Below are 22,121 nucleotides of genomic sequence, written 5' to 3'. Positions count from 1 at the left end.
AACCAAGGCTTTATGCCTGATCAACAAAGTGGATTGTGATGTTATCAATGGATAAGGAGAGTGAACAAAGACTTGGAAGGAAAGATGAAATGTTTGGCTTTAGATTGGGCTTGCATGAAAATGAAGCATCCAAGCCCTGGTCATCTCTCACTTTGACTACTGCAATCTTCTTTCCGGTCTTTGTTGTCTCACCTTTACCCACCCACACCCATCCAGCAGTCTGCTGCCAAAACTATTCACCTCTCTCATTGCTCTGACCACGTGATTCCCCTCCTTAAATCCCTGCACAGGCATCCCACACAAGTGTCTCTTTCTTACCTTCAAAATCCTCAGTGATCTTAGCCATCACACACAGTACCTCTCCATCAATAAAAAGATTCATCTCTTCTTATGGCCTTTGCTCATCCATCTCCACCACCTTCAGCCATCCAAAGTTCTCTTGCTCCCTGAAACAACTCTGGTCTTTCTCCCATACTCTCTTTTATGCCTGGAACTGCCTCCCAGAATGCCTCTGTTAGGCCCCTTACTTTTTTCAAATCACTTTTCAAAACTCATATTTTCCAGGAAGCCTTTGGAATGACCCCTTAATCCCAATATCCTAGTGTAACTAAGCTGAAGTACATGCAGTTAAAATAACTGCACATTTTCCCCTGTGTACCATCTACCTACACTTCCCTTCCCTTCCTCTGTTGTTTCTGTTTTTAGATTGTAAGACCCTGGGGCAGAGACCTATCAAACTTGTTCTTTGTAAAGCAGCACGTATAGATGGTGCCATAGAAATGATTGATAAATAAATAGTTAATTGGATGGTTATTGTATCCAACTTGGTATCCAAGATGTGTCTGATTCCGCACATGACCCAGTAGTGATACTCTACCTCTTTGCCTTGTCATCGCTTCAGGCAAAACATTCTAAACTGGGAGTCAAGCTGCGAGATTTAGGAGCAAACTTTGTTGAATTACTATTTGATGGTGTATGCTAGAAGCTTGAAATGTAAACATAGCTTTATTTTGGCAAAGTCTGAGGATACTAGGTAACTGTCAAAACATTTGCCAGTGAATGCTCAAAAAATCTATAGCTTGCCAATTATCTCAGACTTATACTTCTTTTGACTCAGTGAGGTAAAAAGCAGAGCCCTTTAAATGTGCACCCCAGTGTAGAGAAGCTGGTATGCAAGCAGGAGTTCTGATGTGTATGGACAGAGGTTGTTCACTCTCTTTGGAAACTACCCACTGTTGGGGAAAACCCCATGTCCCTGTGGAGCATTCTAGGGCTTACATGGAACTCTGTATTAGCATTAGAGTCCCACAAAACTTTGGATTGTGGCCATGGACTACAGAGATATAGGTGTAATCATATATGCTTCTAAAGAAACTGTAGCCTATATTCTAATAAGAATCCAGCACATGGAGAAAACAAACATGATGGATGAGAAGAATGGGTTTTTATATCAGAGTTCAGCAAAGACAGCTGAAATTGTCACAGCTAAAATTGCCAAAGTTTGTGATATCTACTCTGTGTGTGCTGATATCTACTCAGAACACTGCTGGAGACAGTACACAAATAATTAAAATGACATATCTGGGAGCAGTTCCCTTCTGTCCATGAGGATCAGAGTTCAGGGTGGCATATTTCTCCTGAGATAGCATGGAGTCACATTTATCCACACACACAAGCGAAGATATGACAAGTCTTACTCTTGGCATAAGTAGGCCACTGTATACTTTGTCTTAGCAAAACACACTGGCTGCCTCTGGAGGCTTGACCACGGTTTCATAAACCATGATTTATGAAGCCCTGGATGAGCACTGTGGAGATGAACTCCTCCCTCACCCCTTCTGTGTTCCCCTGGCACACTGGCTTTTGCATGGAGATAGTGGCTTGCATTAAACCAGAGTTCCTCACTACATCAGAGCCAGGGAACTCTGGTTTAATGTCAGTTAACAAACCAGGATAATAAGCCAGATCAGGATCTCTGTGCAGAAACTGATGAGCAATGGCAGGAGTGAGGGGCAAGGGAGGAGTATGCGGCTGAGGTGCTAGCCCATAGCTTCATAAAACATGGTACCTGGAAGAATCTGTACCTAGATAATTGAGATAATATCAATTTCAGGGAAGAAAACATGTAGTTACTTCTGGATTAGCAAAAGGAAATAGAATTATGAATATTATTATGAAATAGAATTATTATGAATAACTGTGAATATGCACTGCACTTCACAGCGATCATACTATGAAAGTTGAGAATGTCAGCATGGCATTTCAGTATGTCAGCTGCTCTGGGCCTTTAAAAGCTGAAGAAATACTTCATTTTGAGGCAAAAGAGGGTGATTATGAGACCATGATATTATAGCTTGGACTTGTTTATGTCAAAGGAAATATAAATGTTTAAAAGCCATGGATTTAAATTGACCAAAACAAGTTCAGAAGATCATCTCCTTTCCTGCTATTCCAAACCCTCTAAATCAATGTGTCAGGCATTCTGTTCTCTCATGAGAATAGCTGGAATTGGGAATCTAGTTTAGGGCGCAATCCTATGGGGATAGTCGGCCGCCTCCAAACTTGGAGGTGCCTGACTATCCAATGCATGGCAGGCAGAGTGGATCCTCTCCTCTCCGCCCTGCATTTGCAGCTACATGACCGATTTCAGCTGTCTAACCAGGGCACCTCGGAGGGGGAGGGGAGGCCGGATGGTGCACAGGAAGTTCATAACAGCGTTTCTGCAGTCCCCTCCCTTCCCCCAGGAACACCCTGTTTTCGGCTGCTCCACACAGCTCTTCTGAGCGTGGTGTCGGGGACGAACCGTGCCTCCTACGAGGTGGCAGGGGAGGGGGCAAGGAGCCGGATTTCTGGGAACCAAGCTCAGAGTGCTGGCTCCGAGCTTGGCTCCCAGAAACCAAAACATCCTATGACCGACTAGATGCTATCTAGTGGCCATAGGATTGCTCCCCTTACCTTATTTAAAGCTTTTTGAGCAGTACAACAATCTTGCATACCTTTAAAGGATTTTTTCTAAGAACAAAAGCATCTGGTAAGGAGGATTCAGAATACCGGAATTTTCCCACTCTTGATGTCACGTAAGGAAATATTGTGGATTTTATTGATCAAAACAAGTTCAGAAGACCCAAGTTCTCAAGGATTTCAATGCTTCAAGAAGCACTGATACACAGCCACTGGTTCATCTTTTATGCAGCTAATGAAGTTAAAAACGCCCGCACTTTCTTCACAGCTGCAGACAGCAGGAAGAAAAAGTGTTGCTTGGTGCAGGCAGAAACAGCTTTGCATGAATTGTATTCCTGACTGCAATGATAATCTGGCAGATCAGACTGTTTTACTACCCGCTAATTGATGGTAGACTATTTTGTGGCATATTGTAATCTGCAAACACACCAGTTGCTGGTCCAGGCATATAAAATTTCACGGAACAAAGAATCCTCTACTAAGGATATGCTGCTTTTCGTCATCAAGTATACACAAACACAAGGCAGTTCTGCTTTTCCCAGCAATCTGAAATGTTCAAAAGGTACAAACAAGCAGCTCTTCACACACATATGAAATGTTAAATATATTGCAAGGAATGCTAGTTGCAACTTGTGTTTTATTGTCTTCACTCTCACACATGGTGCTGAAACCTAATATTTGCTGCTTTGGTTCTGAAAAGAAAAGCTTAACATACATACTTACGTAAGTACTTCATATAGATAATCTAAGATCTAAATTTTTTAAATTTCTTTCAACTAACTTCTTTCTTTCAACTGCTAAATGATGACTTTTGGATGTGCAGAATGTCTTAAGGCCTATCAGAAATACAGATGTACATGAGGATGCCACACTAAGGTACTGTGTCAAGGGCATGGAGGGGAAGTATGACCTGGAGATGGTAGACTACTGGAGGGGAAGGCGAGTGAGCAGTTTGCACAATGTGTATATAGGCACAGAGTTACCCGGCTGAGAAAATTAAGTTAATCTTTTATCCACCTACAGGTACTCCAAGTTAAAATTAAGTTTAATGAGCGGTTACATCAGTTCGATACTATAACCCTTGCAACTACATGTGCTGTTTACAAAAGGAACTTTTGCCACTCTTGATGTCACGTAAGGAAATATTGTGGATTTTATTGATCAAAACAAGTTCAGAAGACCCAAGTTCTCAAGGATTTCAATGCTTCAAGAATTTTCAGCTGTTGACAAAGTTTTGCCTCCATCATCAGGTCAGTGCAGCATTTTTAAAGATACCACAAACAGTGAGCATTCAGTGCCAAGTAGGTTTTTAAGGATGAAACCCAGTGTTAAGACTGTTCGAACAAGGAAAAGCAAATAAAGGCAAAACTGATGGTTCTTTTGCTCAGAGGTAAGGACGGTATCCTTACATCTACAGTTCAACATATGTTAGCAAAAAGAATAGCAGTCTGTACAGTCAAGTCCCATTGCCATTCTTTAATGGAACACTACTACAGATCTTTAAATCATCACAAAAACACACAATTTCCTTTCTTATTTCCACCCTCAGAATATATAAACTACAGCAGAAGCTGCTGGAGCATATAAGGGATCCTTGACATGCCAGAAGTAGCACACCATGTGTGTAGCTCTTGTGCTGCTTCCAGCAGTCTCTGTGGTATACCCACAGTGTGCAGGGAGATGCCCTCATTCAGAAGGCCCATACCAAAATAATCCTTCATCCACAACCCTTACCCACGACTGTCTCCAAGAACTTATGCTGAATTAAGCATACATCCTTCACTGCCACATTTCTCATGACAGGTATGACCTCAGGTTTGTACAGGCCTTTTATGACCTCCAGCCTCATGGTAGAGCTAGGTCTAATAGTCACCCAGGGCAGAGATTCTCTGTTCTGTATTTTGTTGCTTTTAGGCATGTATTACCTGCTATGCCTGAATTCTTTACTTAACAAAACCAAACAGATTCCCACTGAGTTTTTGTGTGTGTTTTTAAATGCATTACTAATGATTTAAGAGTCTGCTACAGGCAAGTATTTCCAGAAAGAAGGTAACGCTGTTGCATAAGAAATATTTTCCTGCACTGGAACACAATATGAGTCAAATTATTCCTTTCATACTACACTCATGTAACTCCATGGCACTCTCACTCACCTTCCACTACTCATCAGGAAACGCCATTTATACTTGCCACTGATAGGAAATATCTATCAGCAGGGGCGTTGTTGGATGGGGCTCACCTGGGCCCCGGATCTTTTGAGCTGTCCTAATTGCCTTTTTTTTTTTTTTTTACATTTTCCCATTGACTTGCATTGGAAAAAAAAACGGCCATATCTTTTTTAGTTTGTATGATAAATACATGAAACTTGGAGGATTGGTAGCCCCCATGGAACTGATAGAATCTTCCAAATTTCTGGCAGTTAGGTCCAGTGGTTTTTGTGCTAGTCACAGGTAAAATTTGCTATTTTCAAGAAAATCTGTCAAAGCGGAGCGCTATTACTTTTTTTGTGCTTCCACATACATGCATGGAATTTCGGGACCTGCCAGCCCCCGTAGAGATGCCTGAGCCTGCCAAATTTCAGACAGTTAGGTCCAGTGGCTTTTATGCTAGCCACAGGTAAAGTTTGCTTTTTCCAAGGAAATCTGTCAAAGTAAAGAGCTATAATTTTTTTGTACTTCCATATACATATATGGAATTTGGAGACCTAGTAGGCCCTATGGAGCTGACTGAACCTACCAAATTTCAGACAGTTAGGTCCAGTGGCTTTTACGCTAGCCATGCGTAAAGTTTGCTTTTCTCAAAGTCTAAAACAAAAAGTAAAAACTGTCAAGTCACCCAGGGGATTAGAGATCCTAATCAGAAGGTGTTTAAGGTGACCATTAGGAGGTCACTATTTTGGCCACCTAACGCAAAGAGAAAACTCTCTGGAAAAGACCCTGATGCTGGGAAAGATTGAAGGCAAAAGGAGAAGGGGACGGCAGAGGATGAGATGGCTAGATAGCATCACCGATGCAATGAATATGAACTTGAGCACGCTCCGGGAGAGAGCGCAGGACAGGAAGGCCTGGCGTGCTATGGTCCATGGGGTCACGAAGAGTCGGACACGACTGAACGCCTGAACAACAACAACAATCCCTAATCTCTGGTGTAGGGTTTTTTTGAGGTGCAAAAAACTTCTCTCCCCCTACTTTTCTTTTCTGCTCTTACATGCCCATTGTTGTGAGCTTGCCTGCAATTAAATTTTGAAGTGGAAGAAGGAAGGGAAGAAAGAGCTCCATGTGAAATACTGGTATTTCACATAGCATCAGATTTTACTGCCCCGAACTGGAACCTTTGGATTCTGCAGAAGTTTAGTAGCTTCAGTACAGCAAAGGATCCAATCAGCCTCCACAAACTTCTTTCTCCCCCTCCACTTTAATTTCTCCTAAATAGCTGTAGGACTGAAATAATCCCAAAGGGAGGGTTAGGACTATGTGGCGTCATGATCAAGAAACTGCTGGGGCTTTTAAATAGGTTCTACAGTTTTAAAAAAGCTAGAAAAAGCCCTCAGCCACCTCTCCTCATAAAGTTCATTTAAGTATGTGCAATCCTTACAAACCCTGCACAGCCTCCTAAATTCTTCTGAAGTGCTACCTCTCTGAAAGGAGCCACTTGGCTTAGGGAATTCTCTCTACCCCCCACCCCCGCACACATTTCCAATCACCATTCTTCTTTTCTTCTTCCCTCCCCTCCCCTATCTTGTTCTTTCTTTCTCTTCTTTATTCCACTCAGAGCATAACTTGGGGAATTCTTAAAGAGAATTCTCTTCAGTGGGCAAGAAAAGTTCTGAGCTGTATTTGACTTTATACAAACAGACAAGAGGGTTGGTTTTTCTCCTTCTCCTCACTCAAGCCTTTGAGAAAAGTGGGTTCACATTGTTGTGAGAAACAAAACTGGGGCTGTTTTGTTTCTCAGTTGCCATTATCCAGCAATAGGAAGGGCTGCAGCTCAGTAGTAGAGCACATGCTTGGCATGCAGAAGGCCCCAGGTTCAATCCCCGGCATCTCCAGGTAGGGCTAGGAAAGAATCCTGCCTGAAACTCTCGAGAGCCGCTGCTGCCAGTCAGTGTCAACAATACTGGGCTAGATGGACCCAGGGTCTGACTCAGTACAAGGCAGCTTCCCGTGTTCCTCTGAACAGGAAGTTTTAATAAAAATAAGGAGTTTCTGGTTTGTTTTTAAGTGGAGGGGAGATAAATATTGCTCATTTATGCAATCCTATGTATGCCTAGTGAGAAGTCCCATTATGTTTAATGAGGCTTACCTTCAGGAAAGTGTCATAGGATTCCAGCACAAGTTACTTTTGCAGGGCGGTTTGCACCTTGATGTTCTGCATGTTTACTCAGAAATAAGTCCTGAGTTGTGAGCATGGTACTGCAGGCTTAATACAGTGCCTACCCAATTCTGTCTAATGAAACGACTACCCTTTCAGCTCAGTCCTATGCATGTTTTGTCATTTGTGGGTTTGGGGTGTTTTTTTTGCATGAACTCTAGCTTCAGTGGTGAGGGAAAGGCACTTAGTGCATGCTCAGAGTTTCTCCATAACTGAGCCCTAGTTTTGAAAACAGACTCATTGGCTGAATCCTGGTGAAGTCTTGGCACAAATGAAGTTATGGGGAGGAAGATACAATGAGCGCTTATGCATAGAGAGGAGTTGCACAAAACAAGACATCTGTTTTTATGAAAAGTTGCTGGAGGATGGTTGGATGAGGAAGGATGGTTGCATGGAGGGGAATTGTTGGGGGAGAATGCAAGTGCTCAGTGGTGAAAGAACATTCTGCACATGCTCAGAGGCAATCTCTATTTAAGAACATAAGAGGAGCTGTGCTGCATCAGACCAAGCTCCATCTAGTCCAGCATTCTGTTCACACAGTGCCCAACCAGATGCCCATGGGAAACCCACAAGCAGGACATGAGTGCAATAGCACCTTCCCACCCATGTTCTCCTGCTGCTAACATTGATGAAACGTAAATAAATTCTAGTAATTCTAAATTAGAGTGCATGTATATCCTTCAGAAACTTTGCAGGTTTCTTGCCTGGGGGACACCTCTAATGAACTGTGCATTTTCATACAAATTTACTAGGGATGTATGAAAGTTCTGCCACGGATCTCGGGGAGGCCGAATGCCAGCGCATTCAGCCTCCCGAAATCGGTGGTGGAATGGCCCGCCACCCCCACAGGACGGGACTTACCTGGGGCGGATCTTCCTGGTGGCGGCGGCGGCAGTGGCGGCAGCCGGTCTTCCGACCGGCTGCTGCCGCCGCCCTTTCCAAGTTTAAAAAAACAAAACAAACAAAAAAAAGTGATAGGCTACGTAAAGATTTATGTAGCCTATCACGGCTAAATTTTAAAAAAACACTGTGATAGGCTACGTAAATGTTTACATAGCCTATCACGGCTGATTAAAAACAAAAAACGCGTATACGCAAATGGCGGCGCCCATGGGCGCCGCCATTTGCGTTCCTTATTTTGGCACGTCTTAGTCTACGTAAACATTTACGTAGACTAAGACGGCGAAAATAAGGGGAACGCAAATAGCGTAGCGTCTACGCTATTTGCGTTCCCCTTATTTTCACCGTCTTAGTCTACGTAAATGTTTACGTAGACTAAGACGTGCCAAAATAAGGAACGCAAATGCGCCATTTGCATATGCGCATTTGTTTGTTTGTTTTTTAATCAGCTGTGATAGCCTACGTAAAGATTTACATAGCCTATCACGGCTGACTGCAGGGACGCAAACGGCGGCGGCTATGGCTGCCGCCATTTGCATCCCTGTTAGCCAGCGGCTGGATATCCAGCTGCTGGCGGAGCCGGCCAGCGGCTCCGCAGAATTGCTGCGGAGCACAGCCGGCCGGCCAGGATTCCGGGGGGGGAGAGGAACAGAGCGCCTCCTCTCCCCGCGAGGATTCCGGGGGGAGGGATGGAACGCCTCCCCCCCCATCAGCATAATCCCCGAAAGGTAAGTGATTTTCATACATCCCTAAAATTTACCCAAAAACCAATGGGGAAGGTGTGAATGGAAGGGAAAGCAAATCACTCCCTCCCCCAAACTGAAGAACTCCCTGTCAAGGGCTCCTTGGAGGCCTCTCTCAGTCTAATCCAGTAGCCAAGTCCAGACACAGACAAAGGGATTCCTTTCAAAGCTTTATTCTTCTTTTACAACTTAACAACTCTACCGTTTGCAACTAGATCTGAGCAACACAGTACCTATGCCCTAAGTTGGAACAGTTGGTCCCCGTTTGAAAGGGAATTACTGGCAGACCCCTGGACTTAAGGACTAGGGAGAGTCCCTCCCCTTTTCCCTTGGATCCTCTGGGCGCAGCCGTTGTTTGCGCGCCAACCGGGCATTACGCCTCCTTTCTGCGCCCTCCATTTGGTGCCGCTCTCTGCGTTGGTGTCGCGCGTCCACCAAGCCTGCTATCTGCGCTCTGTCACTCCCTGGACTGCTATCTAATTTAGGAATGCTGGTGGGAGGAATCTCCGTCAGCTGTTGGCCCTGGGAAAGAGGAGCGTGCTCCTCTCCCAGGAGCGACTGCTCTTCCTCAGAATCAGAACTACTCTGGGATTCTATGGGCTCAGTGTCCACCCTGACACTCCCCTTCCACATGAACTGCTGCACCTATCCTTCTGAAACTTTGCTGGTTTCTTACTTAGGGACAATTCTAGGCTGTCTGTAACTTTCAGAACAATGGCCACAAGGAACATAGGGAAATAAGTATGTTCTCTTTTGGAGACCTCAAAATGTCAAGGCCACCCTTGCACAAAAACCCTTGTGGCTATCATTCTGAAATTTGGCAGACATGATCTCCTCTGATGGGGCAATGAATCCTGAAATTTTTTATCCAATTCTTCCAAGGAATTAAAACGTTATTGGCAGTTCCCTTTAAACGAAAATCAAAATATAAACCCTGCACCTATTTTTCTGACATTGGGCAGGTGTAATCCCCTTCTAGGGGGCTAATATGCCTGAAATTATCCAGTTCTGACCCAGAGAAAAAAGTTACAGGTGTTTTTTTTTTCCAATTTCCCATGGTAGTCAACAGGAAGCATAAAGACTAATTTTTCTAAACCTTGACTCAGGTTTGGTGCTGAGCTGAAGTGGCCCGACTACAAATTGGCCCGAGCCAAGTGGGATGTTTTCCAAAATGCTGAATTGGGGTCTGAGTTGAAGTGTGATGGGGGGGTCAGTGCACACTTCTTACGTATGTATGTAATCTATACATACACGCAAACACACTGCATGCACGCACCACACACACACACACACACATATATATATATATGCAAATTTGTGTTATGGGCCTGTGCCCCGGATCTTTTAAGACCCTAGCAATGCCCCTGCCTATCAGGACTAAACTCTATGCCTCTCCCCTGCCCAGATGGAACAGCTGCTGACTTCACAGCCTCTTCTTTATCGAAGCATAGCTTCACACGTGGCAGACATGTGCATCCATCACACATGATGGTATATGCACAAATGTGTAAAATTTCCTGCATGCAAGTCATATAGAAAATTTGTTGTGTGTGAAGTGGCCCTGAGCCCTGTTAAGACACGTTTGAAAAATGGGAGAGATTATTATGTTTATATTCAGCCCTGCCTCCAAGGAGCTCAGAGATTTGTATGTGGTTCTACTCCTTCCCCCTATTTTATCTTCGCAACAACCCTGTGAGGTAGGTGTGTGTGGGGGGGATAATTGGCCTAAGGCAGCCTTCCCAACCTGGTGCCCCCCAGATGTTTTGGACTACAACTTCCAGCATTTCTGACTGTTGGCCATGCTGGCTGGGGCTAATGGGAGTTGAAATCCAAACTGCAGCAGGTTGAGGAAGCCTGGTGTAAGGTCACTGAGAGAGTTTCACAGCTGTGTGGGGAGCTAAACCTGTCTCTCTCCTGTCCTTTTTGACACCCTAAAGACTACACATTGGTTCTGAAATATGCTTTGAATAATGGTTGTATAATTAAAATTAATCAACTTAGACTGGATATCATACATTGCTAGAAGTCAAGTATCAAGCTTCAAACTCTGTAACATTTCCTGTTCAGGTTGTACGTTTCGTCTGAAAAGTGTTAGGTACATGGACTTTTTGACATTTATGACAAATACTCTGGCCTTAACTACTGGAAACCACCTGCCACTAAAGTATAAACTGAATTTGAAAGAATGGCAGACATGTATAGCAAATGAACATACAGTACAGGCATTTATTAAAGTAAAGATCTTAAAATGTAACTTTTATCATTATATAACCTCAAGAATGTATGATTGCTTCCATTACTGTCTTGTGCTTTACAATTCTGTTTCTGTAAAGACTAAAATGACAAACCTTGCTATCAATTTCACTGCTTCCTAGAGCAGACTGAATCACGTACAGCAATGCATCAGTAAGTCCATCACACTCTCTCATTCTTCTGCGGGCTTCTTCTCCAGCAGAGCTGACATTCCTAGAAGAAAACAACAGTGGTCATTATCTTCTTAGTTCTGCTCTTTTCTGATAACATTCTATAATTTTAAAAATAGCACACTCTTTGTGATTAGTTTATGCGAATGAATCTCTTCCAATAAGATCTTTTCAAAAAATAAAGTAAGAGTCAGAAAATCATCATCTCAAAGAATTTTAAAATGGTATAATGGTGTAATGCACAAGGTATATATTGGGAAGGTAAGTAACATAAACTTTTAAAAAATGAAGTCTACTTAAAATTTCAGAAATACTTCTAGAATTCTTATGTCAAAGGCTTTTACTCCCTCATGTAAAGTACAATGTAAAATACATAACAATATTTAAGAATGGTGACAGTTACTTTGCATCCCTCCATCTTTTCTCATTTTACAAGAAGGCTGCACCTTCTCAGTAACATTTGAAACAATTATTCACCTGAAAGTGCTTTTGCATTAAACATTCCAGGACATTATCTAATTTTCTTGAAATTAATTAAGTTGGTCATTACCAAATAGTCACTTTGTTTTATGTTCAAATATAATTTTGATGAATAGAACTTAGCTTAGAAGATATCATTTTAAAATATAAAAATACCAGAGACAAGCAGAAGTACAGGACACAAAGACTGGCATTAAGTGACAACAGAGATAATGAATTCAATACAAATGCTAACATTATTGCTGCAGATGTCCCAAATCTATGGCAACAGAATAAAATAAAAAATACTAAGTGGAACATAATACTGAACAGTTCCTCTTCATATCATTGAGATTTTCAACGGCATCAAAAGATAATGACTTGTTAAGCACCAGTTCCTCAGAGCCAGCATGTTTTCCATGGATGCAAGATGTAAACTTAAAAATCTGTATTGACTGAATTGGTATTTCTTTTCCTGAGATTACCTTTCCAGGCATGCTATCAGTAAAGATATAATATATCTTTAAACTCACAGCTATTGAATTCCCTGAATATACAAAACTAACTATATAAACCATTATGAATTTGAATATGGCTCTGTACTCTTGATCTTTCAAGTCAAATGGCCCATAAAACTGGTTGGTTTTTTATTTTCATTTATTCAGCCATCTTTTTCATTCTGAAACACCAGTGCAATTACCCTACCTGGCCAAGAACTTAGCAGGTGTGGGTTTTATCCTTGTGTTCCCTGTGTCTCCAGTCTGTGAGCTAAATGTCCTGCCCTTAATGCTTCTGTTTTGTGATTTGCAAGTTACTCAAATGTCAACAACTGAGCTTCCTTCTGGCCAAATAAAGCAGTCCTTTTGAAGTAGTATAGATAGATAGATAGATGGATGGATGGATAGATAGATAGATAGATAGATAGATAGATCATTAAGGGATCTTAGTTTGCTGTATTGCCAAGCCCTCAAGTAGGGGTTAATTGTACAAATGCAGTAAAATGTTGTAATATTAATGCAGGGTAATGGGAAAGACCACTTGGATTTTCTTAAGAATGTGAAGAATTCTTCATCCATAATATAGAATCTAACACAGGGGTAGGTAATCTAGTGCCCTCCAGATGTTTTGGACCACATCTCAAATAAGCCCCAGCCAGCATCACCAATGATTAGGGATTATAAGTGTTGTAGACCAAAACATCTGGAGGGCACTAGGTTGGCTACCCCGGATTCAGTGGTTCCCGTCAATGACAGCCCCCACATTTCTCCCAGCAGCTGCAACAAATAAAGGGCATATTCGGAAGAACCTTGAAGTGGTCTGGAGAATGGAGGTGGGAGTAAGCAGAGTGTATTTCCATCAGTCACAAAGGAATCATGCCACAACAACCTAGGGGGCAGCAAAAGAGATAAGTGACATATCTCTGCTTTCCCTGCTTCTGTTTGAACATGCAATACTTAGGGATGATGAGCCCCTAATTTTGCACATTATGGAAGAGGTAGTGAAGGGAAGGAGAAGTCCCTACTTCTGCTTTCCTCACTTCAGAGGACTGAAGTAGCCAGAATACTGTACAAGGCACATTTTTCCAAGTATATGGGTGGGGTAAGGATACCGCTTCCTGAGGGGGTGAGAAAACATAAGAAAACAAGAGGGATGAGGATGAAGAGGTGATGCATGCAGTGAAGACTGAGGAGACACACTCATGCAAATGACATGTCACACTGGCAACAGTTGGCCATTACATTAAATAAGGTGCACTACAAAACAAGCAAGTGCATGTCAGTTAAGAAAAATATTGCACTGAATGCAGTTAGGGCTCTACAGGTTAGAGAGCATTGGAAATTGTAGAAAATAAAGTTGTTAGAATTAGAATCTATGGGGATAAAAACATGTATCCACTATGCTCGTCAACATTTTGTACAGAAAATACAACAAGTTAATCTGTTTTCTGACACCAGATCATTATGCCGGGTCTTTTTATTTTTAGGACGGCCTTTTAAAAACTAAGCGGGCTTATGAGACCCACGTGCAATGGTGGTTTTAAAGACTGTGCTTTCCTGTCAAACCTCTTGTTCAATGCTTAATTCAATGTCAACTTGCATCAAAGTCACCTCATAGTTGAAAGATGGTGCTGGATTTCAGCGCCAGGCAAGCAATACATTTGCTTCATTAAACAGAAGTGACAAATGAGCATGTCTATATATTCCATTCCATTAATGCCACGAGTTAAGTTTTCACCTACAGTATTGGAATCTCTTAAGGATCAGCCATAAGAAAATGATGAAATACAGAAGCACTTTAAGGAATGGACTCATTATGAAAGTATTTTTTTGAAAGATTAATAGGTATCCAACAAATATAAGTGGTTTTTGATTTCTGGAGTAAAACCCCTATATTTCTGTAGTCCCTTCAAAAAACACCAGGTTTCCTAATGGTAAATGCTGCCTAATTAAGCCATTTGCACAAAATGGGGAAGTATGTGAAACAGTCTAAAACAGCTGTAGCTAAAGATGTGTTGGGTGGGTGGGTGGGTGGGTGGGTAATCTCTCCTCAGAAACATGATTTAAGCCTTGATTTTCTGCTTTCAACTTCTCTCCTTCCATTTTTCTGGCCAACAAGGGCAAAAACACTGGGATAACTGACAAGCATAAGACACTTATTTTAAAACATTTTAAAAGTAAGCATTATTTTACTATTAATATTTAATACAACTTAATGCAATGAAATAACATATGTATTTTAGCTGTGTTTAGGTTCTAGAGGCAGAGGAACTAGAGACCAAATCGCCAACATTCGCTGGATCATGGAGAAAGCAAGAGAATTCCAGAAAAACGTCTATTTCTGCTTCATTGACTATGCTAAAGCCTTTGATTGTGTGGATCACAACAAACTGTGGCAAATTCTTAAAGAGATGGGAGTACCAGACCACCTTACCTGTCTCCTGAGAAACCTGTACGAGGGTCAAGAAGCAACAGTAAGAACCACACATGGAACAACCGATTGGTTCCACATTGGGAAAGGAGTACGACAAGGCTGCATATTGTCGCCCTGCTTATTTAATTTATATGAAGAGTACATCATGAGAAACGCCGGGTTGAATGAATCACAGGTTGGAATTAAGATTGCCAGGAGAATTATCAACAACCTCCGATACGCAGACGATACCACCCTAATGGCAGAAAGTGAAGAGGATCTAAAGAGCCTCTTGTTGAGGGTGAAAGTGGAGAGTGCAAAAGCTGGTTTGAAACTCAACATTACAAAAACTAAGGTCATGGCATCTGGCCCCATCACTTCCTGGCATATAGAAGGGGAAGAAATGGAAGCAGTGACAGATTTTACTTTCATGGGCTCCAAGATCACCGCAGACGGTGACTGTAGCCATGAAATTAAAAGACGCTTGCTCCTTGGGAGGAAAGCTATGGCACACCTAGACAGCATAGTAAGAAGCAGAGACATCACCTTGCCGACAAAGGTTCGTATAATCAAAGCTATGGTTTTCCCAGTAGTAATGTATGGCTGTGAGAGCTGGACTATAAGGAAGGCTGAGTGCCGAAGAATTGAAGCTTTCGAACTGTGGTGCTGGAGAAGACTCTTACGAGTCCCCTGGACTGCAAGGAGGTCAAATCAGTCAGTCCTAAAGGAAATCAACCCTGACTGCTCATTGGAAGGACAGATACTGAAGCTGAAGCTGAAATATTTTGGCCACCTAATGTGAAAAGTCACTGGAAAAGACCCTGATGCTGGGAAAGATTGAAGGCAAAAGGAGAAGGGGACGGCAGAGGATGAGATGGCTAGATAGCATCACCGATGCAATGAATATGAACTTGAGCATGCTCCAGGAGAGAGCGGAGGACAGGAAGGCCTGGCATGCTATGGTCCATGGGGTCACGAAGAGTCGGACACGACTTAATGACTGAAAAACAACAATTGATTCCACCACCAACCCTCCTCCTCGTATATCCATAGCTCCTTTCACAGCATAAAATTCCTTACTATGGACCTGCTTTGGAACAGCAGCACAGTACCAGGTACACAAGCCAATAAGCACTATGAACAGGGAATGATGGTCACTTATACTAGAATGCCAAGGAACATATAGGGAAATCCTGCACTCAATAAAAGGGCATACCCACTTTTCTGGTTAGGTGTCCCAAAAATGCAATGACACTTTTTGGTAAGACAGAAATATCCACATAAATAAAAGGGGAAAGTTTTATACATCCCATAAGATCAGGGAAAGAAAAGCACTGGAATTCCTTATCTTTAAGGAAAGAAAGGAGATAGTAGAGAGGAATTAAGTGTGTGTAGATATATCCTCAGCTTTAAGAAAAAGACAATACAAGTTAGAAAACACGTCAACATGTCATAGCAATTAACAGTGCCATGATTCAACCAAACTTAAGTACTTTTAAGCCTGATTTATTTAAGCACATGCTTCTCTTCCATTAAAATAAATCAGGCTTAAAAGTACTTAAGTTTGGATGAATCATGCCCATATTCTAAACATGTTGAATTGTAAGGTTTTTTCTTCTGCCAGTAATATGGTTTATAAAAACATTTCCAGTGTAGTTCAAATGTTTTGAAGGGGAAAGGTTATCAGCACAAGAAAAAGCACAACATATTATGGCACAGCATCAAAACATTTTCTGCAAAGAGTCATTAGTGAATTATTTTTGGAATAGAAAAATACCTATAAATAGATATTGATAATGTAAGCTTTGGCTTTGTAAATCTGTTATTAAATACTTTGGTAGATTTTTAGTCATCCAGCCTCTTTTTCTTTTATTTGATTGCTCTATCAAGAAAATAAACTTTATCACTATAGGCTGAGTAAACCTCAAACTGCCTTAACATTGATTACATTTTCTGCTGAACATTTTGAAACTGGCATAATTCAACAGTTTTGATTACCTTTCTCTGCCATAACAGCGTAATTGTCTTAGATTGTGTTATTCATGCTAAAATTCAGTTTATTAGTTAATATGGGGACTTCAATATTAAAAGTTGCAAGTATATTTACATAAGACAATCAAGTAACATGCATAGGTCTAAATACTCTGATGAACTGGAAGAAGGGGAATACCAAATGGATGGGTAATCAGAAAGCCTTTAGTAATGCATGCAGCCTGTAAATATACAGCCTACACACTTTCTAATGCTTCACATCAACAAGGATGGGAAGATAGATGGAAAAGACTGATAGGAGAGTTCCCTGCATGGTGTCACTCCAAATGCATCATGGAGGCAGTGTGATTTATGCAACCTGATTTAACCTGGCTACAATGTTTGTTCATCTTCAAGCATCTCTAGTTGCACGAGTATAAAATGGGAGCTATAGTTACTTTGACCCTATCAGAATAAGATACAATGTAAATCACAGTAATAAAGGGGCAGTCCATCCACCCATTTCATATGTGAAATGACTGAACTTTGTTAAAGATGAGACGAAAGGGCAAAACTCGGTAGCCAGATGTATTGCCAGGATGATACAACTATGCAGACTTGGGGATGGGGGCTGCCAGCATGTTCACTCTCTTCAAAGATATCATTTGATGCTATGACTCCCAGCAGCTTGGATTGTGCACTTTCTCTCCCCCCACACCCCCTGGCTCTGGCTGTGGTTAACTAGGCTGTGCAGACTAGTTTGGTGGGGAAGAATGTTACCCCAATGGTAGCTAGAAGTCTGGGACCCTGGAGAGTCCATGAAGGGGTATGACTCATGTAATGTGGAGGGCATGAATGCAGAAATTTACATTGCAATTCTACGCATGTCTATGCCACACTGAGTTCAGTGGCACTTACAAGTATGTATAGGATTGCATCCTTAGCACCCTATTCATAATACAGATGCACTGCATGACATTTCTTTGCCTTAATATGGGAGCATATAAGATTTAAAAATTATTAATGAAGACTTTAACTGACAAATAGAGAAGTTGTTATTCTCACCATGTAGTTACTTAGGTGTCAATCTTAAACTCACTTACTAGGTGTGGCGATTGTGTAGGCATTGTTCTTTTAAGAGTGTTGTGATTATATCCAGCTGAAGGGAGGCTGTCAAGAAGAGGAAACTGGGAGTAGTAATAGGGAGGCTAGCACTGCTAGCTTTGTTATGGATACTTTTAAATACAGGATTTGTATTTTACTCTGCCTCTCTTATTGGATACAACATTTTGGTGATGAAGAATGGCTCTTTTACTAATGAACCCATGTGCATCTTTTCTTCAAAGCCCAGGTGAGCCTCCAATTGCATTCCCTGTTTGGATTTAGATATTTGAAAACTATTTGTTTGCAGTCAGTGATAAGGAGCTCTCTCAAGCAAGGGAACGTGTGTTGCTTACCCACTGTTTGGGAGTTGAAGGCCAACTTATATTCGACAGCCTTCCCCGGCTGATGATAAATATGAGACTGAACGTATTTCTTAACATAACTTTTTGTGCCAAAAGTGAATGTAGTAACTAATCGCTACAAATTTTGCCATCATGAGCAGAAACTGGGGTAGTTAGTACTACAGTATACTGCTGCTTTGAGAGATTTTGGAGATATGATGGATGAGATTATTAGAGACCAGCTAATTAAGAAAACATCTCTGCCTCGTATATGAGAACGCTTACTCCTACAAATTGGATCTTATATTAAAGAAAGCTATAACTATTGCAACTCAAATTGAGGCTACCCTGGCAGAAGCGAAACGAATGAGTTTGGATAATGGGGATGGGGTGCAAGTGGTGGATCCTTGGCATAGGCATTCTAAGATAAAGCATATAAAGGACTATTTATTTATTTCATTTCTATAAAGAGAAAGCTGGTCAAAAGCAATCAAGACAACAAAGTCAATGTCCAATTAAATTCTGCTTTCATTGTGGGTCTTCACAGCATCTTGCAAGTCACACAGGATGTCCAGCTAAGATGGCTGCAAAAAATTGGGACATTTTGCTAAAGTATGTTGTTGTAATAACCAGCCTAACCAGCAAATACACATAGTTACAATACCAGATGTTACTATTTTGAGTGTGGCCAGGATTAGCCCCACACACGGTAGAAAAAATCATGTGTCTGTTAACATTTCTGCTACAGCTGTAGGGATATCAAAAGATGTTGAATTAATGGTGGATACTGGCTCAGCAGTCTCTATATATTGACTGAATCATTTTATTTGCATTACTTTAGAAATATACCACTCATGGAACCAAAAATACAGTTGGCATATTATCTGAAGAATGAACTTCCTGTATGTGGATACAGTAAAAGTAACTTTTGGGCCACGTTGTACATCTGCAGAAATTTACATTGTCCCTGATGGTATTCCTGTCCTTGGAAGGGATGTATTTGCTACACTCAACTTTGGGATAGCTGATGGGCACATTGTTCCTCTCCAGTTAAGCACATTTGTAGAGCAAACACCAGTTTCAACTGGGTTGGAAGACCAGAATGAGGGAAACTTGGCTGCGCACATGGGTTTGTTCATTAAGTCAAAATGAAACCAAATGTGATACCTGTACACCAGAAGTTTGCACTTAGAGATGCTGTTTCTGAAGAGGTTAAGAAATTGGTACAAGATGTTACTGAGGAGGCTGATTCATCTGAATAGGTTTCACCTATAGTAGTGACAAAGAAGAAAAATGGTGACATTCGTCTTTGTGTAGACTTGAGAGAGCCAAATAAAGCTGTGGTGATTGATAGCCACCCTCTTCCACATAGAGAAGGGTTTTTTTCAGAACTTCAGGGAGCAAGGATGTTTTCTACTCTTGATTTGCAGAGCGCATACCATCAAGTTATGTTGCATGAAGATAGCAGAGGCTTTACAGCATTTATTACACATGATGGATTATTCCATTTTAAATGTGTCCCCTTTGGGCTTGCATATAATTCTTAAAGAGCTGGACCATAAGGAAGGATGAGTGAAGGAAGATAGATGCTTTTGAACTGTGGTGCTAGAGGAAAATTCTGAGAGTGCCTTGGACTGCAAGAAGATCAAACCAGTCCATACTCCAGGAAATAAAGCCAGACTACTCACTTGCAGGAATGATATTAAAGGCAAAACTGAAGTACTTTGGCCACATCATGAGAAGACAGGATACCCTGGAGAAGATGCTGATGCTAGGGAAAGTGGAAGGAAAAAGGAAGAGGGGCTGACTAAGGGCAAGATGGATGGATGATATTCTGGAGGTGACGGACTCGACCTTGGGGGAGCTGGGGGTGGTGACGGCTGACAGGAAGCTCTGGTGTGGGCTGGTCCGTGAAATCACGAAGAGTTGGAAGCGACTGAACGAATGAACAAGAAAAAGGGTGTGTGTGTCCAATGTTATTTGGAAGATATTATTGTGTTTGGGAATACTCTGGAGGAACATGAAAGTAATTTGCAGTCTGTATTACTGCAACAGGCTCAAAGCTTAATTTGGATAAATGTAAGTTTAGACAGACTGAGCTTTGTTTTCTGAGACATACAATTTCACCACAGAGATTGAGACCTGATCCTGATCATGTGTTGGCAGTGTTAGAGGCACCGTCTCCAAGTGATGTACAAACCTTACGCTCCTTTTTGGGCATTAACTCTTGGTATGCAAACTTTATTCCTAATTATACATCTATTGTTGAGCCCCTTCGGGAATTATTACGAGGAACATCAAGTTTGATTTGGCGGCAGCTGCACAAGACAGTTTTGAGAAGGTGAAAGGGTTGATAGTTAATAGTCCTGCACTTGCGTTGTTTAATCCCGCGTTACCTATAATTGCGACAACAGATGCTTCTGATTATGGACTGGGAGCACTACTTATGCAGTTCCATGAGGATCAGGTTGAGAGGACTGTTGAATTTGCATCAAGAACACTTACTGAGGCTGAGAGGAAATATTCAACTACTGAAAAACAAGCGCTTGCTTGTATTTGAACTGCAGAAAAGTGGAGGATGTACCTATGGGGCCATGTATTTAAACTACGTACTGACCATAGGCCTTTGACAACATTGTTAACCACAAAGGGAGTGAGACGAGTAGGAAACGGTATTGCTAGGTGGTCAGCAAAACTACTTTCCTTTACATATTAAATGGAGTATAGACCAGGGATTCAAAATGTGACAGCTGTTTGTTTGTCTTGCTTGACTTTGCCATCATCTGAGAATTCATTGGAAGGTGATGAAGAAGTAGTTGCTATTATTGCTAGTGCACTTACTGCAGTTACACAAGAGCAATTCCTACATGCATGTTTGGCATGTCCAATCTGACAAAAGTTACAGGAATTTGACAGGCAAATGGCCTAATAATAAGAAAAAGCCTGTTTTGTTGCCTTATTTTAAAGTACATGAACTCTCTTTACAAGATGGGTATGTCTTATGGGGAGCACATTGGTTACTCGTGCCAGAGGAGATGTAGTATACATTTATATGTTTGGCACATGATATCTATCAAGAGATCAAGGGACTGTTAGAACTAAACAGACATTGAGAGATCTGTACTGGTGACCAGGGATGGACTCTCAAACAGAAGCAGCTATAAAATCAAGCGTTACTTGTCAGTTACATGGTGAGACAACAGTAACATGTGCATCACCATTACAGCCAATCCCACTCCCAGATGCTGCATGGGAAAAGGTTGCAATTGATATTGTAGGGCCTTTTGATGCTGCTCCAATTGGTTGTCGTTACGCTATTACCTTAATTGATTATTATAGTAAATGGCCTGAAGTAGCTTTCACATCTCAAGTTGCCTCAGGTACAGTTACAAGTTTTCTTTTCATTGTTTTTAGTAGAGAAGGAAATCAGAAAGAACTGATTTCAGATAAAGGAGCTCAGTTCACTTCAGTGGAATTTGAAACCTTTCTAGTGGAACATAATACTATTCATAAGAGACCATCAGTGTATTACTCTCAAGCTAATGGGGACATAGAAAGGTTTAACAGAAGCCTGAAAGAGAGTTTACAAACAGTTACATTAGAAGGGAAAGCATGGAAAAACTTCACTACTGAATTTTTGCAAGTATATAGAGCTACACGACATGCAACAACACAAAGATCTCCTGCACAGCTATTGCCCAGGAGAGAGATGCACGCTAAATTGAATGTGGCTGGATTGTTAAAATGTAGACCAGATATACTTTTGGAATCTGAAATGAGAGAGATAGTTGAAGAGAAACAAAGGAAATCTACACTATATACAGATCGATGTCATGCTGCTTAGGAAAAGAGATCTGAATGCAAACCTTTTGTTCGAGTTAGGAAACCTGGGATTTCACGAAAGGGAGAACACAGATTTACATCCTCTCATAAAGTTA

At 41.4% G+C, this 22,121-nt stretch overlaps 1 protein-coding gene across 1 annotated transcript in view; it reads right to left on the bottom strand.

The window, feature by feature from the left end:
- Positions 1-22,121, bottom strand: part of CTNND2 (catenin delta 2) — an 861,592-nt gene that overhangs the window by 140,445 nt on the left and 699,026 nt on the right. Inside the window, exon 14 of the mRNA XM_084850586.1 lies at positions 11,324-11,441. Coding sequence (XP_084706712.1) covers positions 11,324-11,441 — 118 coding nt within the window. The remainder of the gene's footprint in view (positions 1-11,323; positions 11,442-22,121) is intronic.

The sequence above is a fragment of the Heloderma suspectum genome, chromosome 4 (genome assembly GCF_057233095.1).
Source record: "Heloderma suspectum isolate Gila_16-S chromosome 4, 16-S_ref, whole genome shotgun sequence".
NCBI classification, from domain to species: domain Eukaryota; kingdom Metazoa; phylum Chordata; class Lepidosauria; order Squamata; family Helodermatidae; genus Heloderma; species Heloderma suspectum.
Note: the sequence above shows the minus strand (reverse complement) of the source record. Positions and strands in the feature narration are given on the sequence as shown.